General features: G+C 35.6%; 1 protein-coding gene across 1 annotated transcript; it reads left to right on the top strand.

Moving 5' to 3' along the window:
* The first annotated feature begins 3,567 nt into the window (after positions 1–3,567).
* On the top strand, positions 3,568–5,423 carry LOC104243975 (protein SOB FIVE-LIKE 5-like). Its single transcript, XM_009799264.2, has 4 exons — positions 3,568–4,139; positions 4,235–4,303; positions 4,595–4,670; positions 5,050–5,423. Exons 1-4 carry the CDS (start codon positions 3,765–3,767, stop codon positions 5,076–5,078), a joined length of 549 nt encoding a protein of 182 aa, XP_009797566.1. The 5' UTR covers positions 3,568–3,764; the 3' UTR covers positions 5,079–5,423.
* The last annotated feature ends 5,188 nt before the right edge of the window (positions 5,424–10,611 follow it).

Below are 10,611 nucleotides of genomic sequence, written 5' to 3'. Positions count from 1 at the left end.
TCCTCTAAAATTACAATATTAAATAAACATGTTCCATACAAAAATGAACTATATCCATATATCAAATAGATGTCCACTTTTGACATGGGTGTGGTAAAAGAAAGTGAAGAGCGTAAAAATTGGAGAGTGTGTAATGACCCGACTGGTTATTTTATTTTATAGAACCCTATTCTCCTAAATAAGATTTCTCGTACTTGCTATAATTGATTTAGGACTTGCGGGGATGGTTGGTTCGGGATTTGGAAGAGTTTGGGTTGAAATCGGAGCACTTGGTTCCTTAAGGTTGGCTTAAAAGACCAAGTTTGACTTCGGTCAACATTTTGAGTAAACGACCTTGGAATCGGGATTTGACGGTTCCAATAGGTTCGTATGATGATTTCGGACTTGGGTGTATGTCCAGATTGGGTTTTGGATGACCCGGGAGCGTTTTAGCGAATAATAGTGAAAGTTGGTTCTTGAAAATTTTAGAAGTTCTTTAAATTTGGTTTTGTGATATCGAGGTCCGAACGGAATTCTGAGATGGGGAATAGTTCCATAATGTCATTTAAGACTTGCACGCAAAATCTGGTGTCAATCCGAGTAGTATAAGTGTGTTTGGTCATATTGGAAGTAAATTGAAGAACTTAAAGTTCATAAGTTTGAATCAATTCGTTTTAGGGTGTGATTTCTAGTTTTAATGTTGTTTCTGGCGTTCCGAGGTTCGAGCGAGTCCATTTTATCATTATGAACTTATGGTGTGTTCGGGCGGAGCCCCGGGGGCCCCTAGCGTCAATCGGATGAGGCTCGAGCTTAGTTGAAAATGTGGGAAGGAGCTGAAGCTCCGGGCTTTTGTCATAACCGCACCTGCGATTGGCCAGCCGCAGGTACGAGCCCGCAAAAGCGGCTAGGCCATCGCAGATGCGGCCATGGGTGGCCAGCCTAGGAACCGCAGAAGCGGAGCTGCAGAAGCGGTGTCTTCCCGCAGAAGCAGCCTAGCCGGCCTAGGGGAATTTCGCAGAAGTGGACACATTTTCGCAGATGCGGTGGGCATAGGTGCGGCCCAGGACCACAGATGCGGAAATCACTGAAGTAGTGACCTTCATTTATTACGGGAGTTAGCCATTTTTGGCCCATTTCCACTCGGTTGGGCAATTTTGGAGCTCTTGAGAGAGAATTTTCACCAAGCATTTTGAGGTAAGTAATTCCTACTATATGTGAGTTAAATACATGGATTTTGGGTAGATTAACATGTAAAGATTAGTGAAAATCATGGGATTGGAGTAAAACATAGGGTTTTGATAAAAATAAGATTTAACTACGAACTTTGTTATGGAATGAAGTAAAAATGATATATTCTTGATCCTTAGGTTATGGGTAACAACTTCCTTCGAAAATTTTCGGAATCTGGACATGTGGGCCCGGGGTTGAATTTTTGGAATCTTGCCTTTGGGGTTGGATAATCGCTTTAATAGCTAGGATATGAATTTGTAAACCTATAATGATGGACTTTTACACTATTTGAATAGTTTCGGATTGTGCGGCTCCGGTTTGAGAGTTTGAACGCATTCTTGAGTTGGAAGTAGGCTCGAAACGTGGTAAGTCTCTTTTCTAACCTGGTAAGGAAAAAATTTCCCCATAGGTAAACTTAATTAATATATATACGATTAATTATGGGGGCTGCGTACGTACAAAGTGAGAGAGTCCGTACGTAGCTACTATTCCTATTATGTCCGGGTAGTTCTAGGCTTACACCATGCCTTGTGTGTTCCGTTATTTGATTATAATTGTTGATTTGCATTGAAAGGGATTAAGTTGAAGATGTTATGATTTCAAGTTTTCAAGTAACTATCTATTTTGATAAGAAATGAGGAAAACATTAAGTTATATTTATACTTAATCGCGTCGCAAGTATATTCCGCGAGCAGGGTGATTATTTTCACTACTCTTATGGGAGCGGGTCGTTCGCCTCGGCAGAATAGTAAATGTATATATGGTTCGGGTCGTTCGACTCTCGGCGGTGCACAGTTTACTTTTATGTTGGATCGGACCGAACATCCTCGGTGGTATTTGTGTGTGATAATAAAACCGGAACCCTTGTAATTCGTATGATTTATTGCTTGAAAGATCACTTATTTTAAATAAGAAAAGTGCCTAGTTTTATTAATTGGATGAAAGGACTTTTCAATAATTATTCTTGTTTGAACATTGTTGTTATCTACATACCTTGTGAATTAAATATATTGAACTTCATATTATTATATTTGTTGGCCCTAGTAAGTGTCGGAGTCGATCCCTCGTCACTACTTCTGCGAGATTAGGCGAGATACTTACTGGGTACATATTTCTATGTACTCATGCTACACTTCTGTACTTGATTGTACAGGCTTTGAAGCAGGTGCATCTAGCCATCAGTCTGACGCATAGAGTAGACTCTTCAGCTCGAGACTTTCCGGTGAGCTGCCCCTTTTGAGTCGATCTGCAGCAGCTGGAGTCTCTCTTTGTTTCTATGTTTCTGTCTATCTCTTTTCCATACAGTAGGATAATATGGTTTTGTATATTCTACTAGATTGCCCATACACTTGTGACACCAGGTCTTGGCACACACATTAGTAGACTTATGATGTTTTGGCTTGTCTTCATGATTGAGATTCGCATTTATCATTTCCATTTAAATATGCTTAAAGTTTTAAGCTATAAATTTCTTAAATCTACAATGGAAGTCATCACGTACTAACTACACAAAGGAGAATTTATTAATTGATTAGTGACGGCTTGCCTAACAATGGTGTCGGGCGCCATCACAGCCTAATATGGAATTTGGATCGTTACAGTGTGGTACAACAACAACGACTCCAGTGGAATCTCACAAGTGGGGTCGTGGGAGGATAGTGTGTACACAGCTCTTACCTCTGCTGATGGTAGGCTAGGAATTCACATTTTTAACTATAGTTTGCACTCTAATTACTATACTTTAGTTATATTTGAGCCTGATTGCTAGTACTTTGTACTTATTATGTGTATTATACTTTGTCGGAGGTGATTTCGTGTACGGAGCGATTTTGGAGCTAAGTTGGATGATTGTGAGCTTTGAGGTCTGAGTAAAAGCACAAGGGATTAAACCACGATCGCGTTCGGGAATCGAAGACCAAGTCTGGATGTCAAAAATTGAGAGAAATTTCTACTCGGAGAAAAATGCACTATCGCGCCGCGGGGCGCTAGTGCAAAATTCTTGTAAAACTAAAAAAATCTGAAAAAGTAGAAAAGTTATTTCTGATAAATACTCGGCTCAAAACAGATAAAAAAATATAGTATGGTAATTGGTAGTAATAATAAGCACAGAATGCAAGGGGAATGGTTGGCATTTGCTGGCTGGCTGTTGCACAAATATTGTTGAACATATGATTTTCTTGCAATCACCACGTTGTACAAAATATCAATTGCAAGTGGCCAAAAACTCATTTCTCTCTCTCTCTGCCCTACCCCATGACCAAGCCAACTGGCAAGTTTTGATCCTTCACAAAATTGAGAAAAAAAATAAGGCCAAAGGATAAAGCAAAGGACAAAGCTAGTCTACTATTGAGTGTGCTAAGTTTGGTTTTATATAACCTTTCTCTTCTTCTCTTCCCACTTATAAATACAGAACCAATAAACAGAATCCAACCCAAATTAATCTTTACTACTCCTTCCTCTATTAAAAACCAAACCTCCATATTTTTTTCCTCTACTTTCAAGAAACACCAAGTGTACTTAGCCAATAATAAGGTGCATTTTCACATTTTTTAAGTATGAACATATCAGCTTCTGAATGTAGTAGTGGGTGTGAATCTGGTTGGACAATGTACTTAGATCAGCTCTCAAATTCTGAAGATCAATATAACAGAAGAAATATTGATTATGGTATATATAGTAAGAGTAAAACAGAACATGTAGATGAATATCAAGAAGATGAAGATATGTCAATGGTTTCTGATGCTTCTTCTGGTCCACCACATTTTCGTGAAGATTATTGCTTTGAACAAAATGGATATATTTTCTATCCTTCAGCTTCTGAAAATACAAAGGAAACAAAGGAGAAAAGGAAAATGAAAGAGCAAAAGGTCAAAAAACAGAATCTTTATCTTGATGATACTGCCAGTTCTCCATTCTCTAGTTTCCCAACGGTATGTTCAGTCCAACCCCAATTTAATTTCTTAGTCTTAATATATAATATATGTTACTTTATTTCACTTTGATATATACCCTTTTTGTGTTACAGGATAACAGAGAATATAATGATAGAACTTCTATGGAGATGGTAGCTGACTTCTCTGAAACACATTCTAAGGTTACTTTTTTATTGTCATTCTTGGATTATTTGAAGGGGAGTCTTGGCGCAACTGGTAAAGTTGCTATCACGTGATCAAGAGTTTACGGGTTCGAGTCATGAAAACAGTTTTTTGTAGAAATGTAGGGTAAGACTGCATACAATAGACCCTTATGGTCCGGCCCTTCCCTGAACCCTGCGCATAGAGGGAGTTTAGTGCACCGCGCTGACTTTTATTCTTAGATTATTTCTTCTGATGTCTTTTTTATTCAAGTATAGAATTGAAAATGAGAATTGTGTTATTCATTTCAGGGTAAATCTGTTTTAGGGAAGCACTTTGGTTTCTTGAAAACATCTGTGAGTGGAAGAACTTCATCAGAAAAATCTAGTGAGTAAACAGAAGCTGTATTACATTTCTTTTTAACTGCTGCTGAAATAATGGAGCAAAAGGACTGGTTTGTTCTTGATAGAATAACAACAACTACGTCTTATTCTCAAACAATTCTTATTATTTATGTTGTTTCGTTTAAGCCGATCAATCGAGTATTATAAATGTTAGTTTCATTTGCGCTAGAAGTTCTCCATATTATCTACTGAAATATAAGTTTCAGACATGATTAAAAGACACTCAGTAAAATTTAGAACTAAAATAAATGTACTAACATGACTAAGCTTAATCCCAACTAATTAGTGTTGTCTACATTCTGCCACATTATTGTTTAGATGTTATTCAAAAATTAATTAGTTTGCCTTTGTGTTTTTGGCAGGTGGTTTAAAAGGAAGGAAGAGGCAATAAGAATTGGCAAAGAGTATATTTTCTGTGTCTGCAGCTGCAATTGAAGAGAGAAAAAGAAGATTGTTGTTTGAGGGGTGAATAGGGAGCATAAAAAGGGAAAAAGGCTTTAGATTTCTGAGGATCTTGTTTTTATCCTACTTTCTCCTCTTTCTTTTAATTTTTTATTAATCCTCCTTCCAGTTATTGTTCCTGTCTATGTAGTGGGAAACAACTTTAAAACATAAATGTCAAAAAAAGAAGAGAGAAAACTGTCTTTATTTTATTATCTCTCTCCCACACCAAACACAATTCAGGAGAATAATGATAATATCAATAATATTATGTCCAATGTTCTTCACTTCAAAATAGTTCTTTCCATCCTTTACAGCTTTACACTCTCTCATATTCTCTTATTCTTCGACAGTTGATTTAGCTTTAAAAATGTGTAACAAAGAATCTCCCAACAAAAAAGATATATGGAATGGAACTACAGTTTTTTGACTGTTATACTGAAGTGCCCTTATAAAAGGGCAGCCCGATGCACTAAACTTCCACTATGGGTTCGGGAAGGGTCGGACCGCAAGGGTCCTTACCCTGCATTTCTACAAGAGGCTGTTTCCACGACTTGAACCCGTGACCTTCTGGTCACATGGCAGCAACTTTACCAGTTACACCAAGGCTGTCCTTCAGTGAAGTGCTATTATAGAAGACATATATTGTAACATACTATAAGAATTGGTTTCGAGAAAAAATTGGTTTTTATAGTGAATGGCTGTAACATAGAGATGTTATAGAGATGTCTGATTGTACTATATATATTCTGCTTTTAGATAATGCGGCATAAATACAATTTATTACAGAGTGGTGTGAGAAATAATAAATTTGTTGTAACATGTAACTGTGAGAATTGCCAGCCTAGCTAGCTGATTGAGTTGGTTCAATCTGGTAATGTAATATACTGAAAACTAGAACAAGACATTGTGAATAATGAAGATTGATCCCTTTCAACTTTCATTTTCTACCAAAAGGGACCAAAAAGGCACAACCCCACCTAGTTCTATGACAGCTATCTACTAAAAATATGATCCATGTATAATATTGAGGGTGCAATTATTGGTTTTATTTTTTAATTTTTTTTAACCTCCCAAAATCTTTGATTCTAAGAATTGCCACCCATATCTTGGAGCATGACATAGATTATATTTCAAGAAAAAGACAAGACCTCCAGCTATGTGTCCTGAGTGCTGACAATTTCCTTTCTTGGTACACTAATAATTGTTAAATAATAGTATTATACAGTAAAATTTCAACAAGTTTGAAATTATTGATGAGAATGTTATGCTGGAGTAGTATTCAAAGTAGAATGAAAGAATTAATGGAAGGTTGTTAAAGCAGGAAATAATGCAATTTATAACATTAGTAATCATTTCCTTCAATAATTATTGATCTTGTATATGTGTTATATCTTCATCCAACAAAATGTACTTGTTACACAATTGCCACATGTTCAATACAAAACAAAAACCATAAATGAGAAAGACCAGATGTCACCTTTCATATGTAGGTAGATATTCTTGCAGTTTGCATGTGATTCAAGGTGCCCTTTGTCTCTGCTAATTTAATGTGCAGCTTAGGTTTGTAAAATATTATGTAAAACCCTAATAGCATGCTTTACAATACTTTAATATACCTCAAAACTCTTTAATATAGTGATAGTTGTGGTTTGTATTATTAAGTGATCGAATATATCTCAGCAAAGTCATATCAAAACTTGACTTATTTGGTCATCCACTAGATGAAAAAATTATAATAAGAGTTTAATTTATTATACACTAATGTTTTATTAGAAAATATTTTTATTATTGTTTCGATCATATTCCTCAAAAAGTAAACCCCCCTCCCCCACTTTGGAGTTGAAAGATAACTTTTTCCTAATTATCAACTAGTAGAATTAATCAATAACCTGAAAAATAAGCGAATAACCTGTTATGATAAATTAAATTTCGCTAATAATAAAAAATATTGTTGGTGTATATCAAATAAATCCGTATAATTATTATTTCCTGTCAACTTGAGTTGAGTTATAGTTAGATGAAATACGATGTCAATAAAAGGTTAGTTAAAGCTATGTCTGAAATTTTTTGATATAATGAATTTTGAACTTATATATTGTCTTTTTATGTAGAATGAACATATCAATTAGCAATAATTGTGGAGAGGTTGCATGCTTGCATAGTTAAATTAGATGAGGAGTAGCTGTCAGCTTGATTTCAATAATAGAATTTGTGGTACAGATTCTTTATTGCCAAAATTTTGTTGTTTTCTTTATTAACTTGTTCCGTTTTAAGTCAAAAGCTTTCCTTAGATGCTGACACAAATGTTTGTACATATTATGTTAAAAAAAGAAATAATAAGAGTAAAAAAAGCAATAGAGTTAGGCCTTGCGATTGCTTACACACAATTTATTTATTATAGAAGTAGTCAATAATTCGTGCGCACACGTGCACGTATATAGCAAAGAATCATGCAAATGTTTGAATCTTTTTAAGGATAGCTACTACTTTTTCATATTATAAAACAATGATTTTCACCAATCTCAATTAATAAGCACTATAACTTAGTAAATGAACATGTGAAATTGAAAATGAGGAAGGCACATAGAAATAGCTTGGACAATAAAAAATATTTAAGCAGGCTAAACGATATGCCCTCTATCGAAACCAGTGGCGGAATTACCTTTATTCAAGAGGACACCTGTAATACTACTTCCCAAAAAATTATAGTATATATGTATAATAACAACAGCCTAATGGAATTTCACAAGCGAAGTTTGGGGAAGATAATGTGCGCGCAGACCTTACTCTTACTCCGGAAGAGTAGAAAAATTGTTTCCAATAGACCCTCGGCTCACGAAGATGGAAAAACAGTGGAACAGTAACATCAAAGGAAGCCAGAAAGATAACACAAACAACATAATAATCAAAAAATAGAAAGAAAAGCAACAACCATAAAAAATTATTCTATAAAAAAATTAGGTAAAAAAATTTATATACTTATATATATATATATATATATATATATATATATATATATATATATATTAGTATATATTAAATTTACTTGATTTTTTGGATGTTTACGTTTTAAAATTTTACTTTCCTTAGTGAAAATTGTGTTTATGCCAAAAATAAAAACCATTAGTAAGTGTTTAGAAGATAAGCTTGAAGAAGGACAACTAAGTAAGAGTATTTTATACTCCTAAGCAAAATATGGACAACAGACTTCTACCCCTACCCCATCCGCACTTTAGGGCGGATTTTGATATTAACCTGGGAGGCATCTTGTCAATATGCTTTTTAATCTGTATCTACGAGAGAAAAGGAGCAATTAGGTGCGCTAAGCTCTCGTTATGGTTCAAGCAAGGCTGGAGCACACAGATTTATTGTACGCAACCTTACCATGCATATATCAACCGGAGAAAAGTTTTAATAATTTCTTGACAATGGAAAAGAGTTTTAATTATTTCTTGGTGATGCAAAAATTTCTACAATATCACTTGGGTACTGTAATGACACGACCGATCATTTTGAGTGTTGTAGCCTCGTTCCCTTATTTACTGCTCATTTTGTGTTTTACTATAGTTTTATGACTTACCGGGTTGGTTGGTTGGGGTCCGGAGTGAATTGAGACACTTAGAGCCCGCTTGAACATACAACATTTTTGCTTTTTTCCAAAAAAAAATTGAAAACAATGTTTGGTTATCCACATCTTACCATTTTTTTCAATTTCACTTAAAAATGCATTTTCAAATTTGACCAGTTTTTCAATTGAAAATGCATTTTCACTAGTTTTTAATTTTGTAAATTTACCCGATACTTTTAAAATTTATAAAATGACCCCATCAATTATTAACCTACAACTACCCACGTGTTTGCCCTCGACTATCAAATGAAGCTACTGCAGCGGATAATGAATCCTTTTCTTGTGACGACTACCATGTTGCTAAACAATAGCATGTTTGATTGTTTATTTCAAGTAGTATAATTAAATTGGGACAATTTTGATATTTTTTACAAGTTATGGGGTATAAATCATATTTCATGATTTTGCAAAAAAAGACATTCAAATATGTTGCAAAAATTATAACCAAACATAACTTCATCTTCAACTCAAATTTTAGAGAAATTTCAAATTTGAAAATTTATTTTGGAATTCATGGCCAAACGCCTACTTAGTCTCATAATTGAAAGTTTAAGTTGGAAAAGTTGACCGAATGTTGATTTCTATGTAGACGACTTCGGAATGGAGTTTTGCTGGTTCTGCTAGCTCCGTTAGGTGATTTTGGACTTATGAGCGTGTTCAGATTGTGGTTTGGAGGTCCGTAGTAGAATTAGGCTTGAAATGGCAAAAGTTGGAATTTTGAAAAGTTTAGTTGGGGGGGGGGTGTACTTTTGATATTGAGGCCGGATTGGATTTTCAGAAATTGGAGTAGGTTCGTGGTGTCATTTGTGATTTGTGTGAAAAATTTGAAGTCAACCGGACGTGATTGTGATGACCTTTTGTCATCACTTGTTTTAAAAGTAATTTCTGCGTTTCGAGGCCTTAAACACCTCTTTCAACATCACCTCTATTTGCGTGCGTAGTCCGGACGCATAGCTGGAAAGCCAATATGTGAAAATCTGTGAAAAATAATAAATTTTAATTATAAAATGAATTAAGTTGATTCCGGTCAATATTTTGGGTAAACGGACCCGGACCCGTGATTTGACGGTCCCGGAGAGTCCGTAGGAAAATATGAGACTTGGGTGTATGCCCGAAATTGAACTCCAAGGTCTCAAGCTCGAGAAATGAATTTTTAAAGAAAATTATTTTCTGAAATTATTTATGAGATTTGGAAATGAGTTGTGATTAAAATTTGATGGTATCGGGCCCTTATTTCGGTTTCGGCACCCGATAGAGATCTTATATGTGATTTAAGGTAAGTCTGTGAAATTTGGTAAGAAACAGACTTGAAACGACGTGAATCAGATCGTTTTTGAGAAAATTGGAAATTTGAAATTCTTAAGAAAATTTCATGATCTTGATACTAAATTCATAGTTGTTGATGTTATTTTAGTGATTTGAATGCACGAGCGAGTCTGTATGATGTTTTTAGGTTGGTGTGCATATCTGGTTTGGAGCCCCGAGGGCTCGGGTGAGTTTTGGATACGCCACGGAGTGGAATTTGGACTTAGGAGGTTGGAGATTTTATCTGGTATGCTCCAGGCCTGCATGCGAAGCCTGGCTCGCAAATGCGACCAACACATCGCAAATGCGAGAAGAGGCCTGGGCAGGGCTGATCGCAAATGCGATCCTTCCTTCGCAAATGCGAAGTGCCCCGCCATCTGCCTTTCTCGCAAATGCGACTTCCCTATCGCATTGCGAGTTCGCAAATGCGAACTTATGTCGCAAATGCGAAAATACCAGATTTCTTGCAAATCCTGGTTACAATTGCGACATCAGAGACTTGTAAAATCACACTTAAACGCATTTTCAACCATTTTTCACATCTTCT

The sequence above is a fragment of the Nicotiana sylvestris genome, chromosome 4 (genome assembly GCF_000393655.2).
Source record: "Nicotiana sylvestris chromosome 4, ASM39365v2, whole genome shotgun sequence".
Taxonomy (NCBI): domain Eukaryota; kingdom Viridiplantae; phylum Streptophyta; class Magnoliopsida; order Solanales; family Solanaceae; genus Nicotiana; species Nicotiana sylvestris.
The sequence above is the reverse complement of the archived record's forward strand: the minus strand, read 5'-3'. Positions and strand labels throughout refer to the sequence as shown.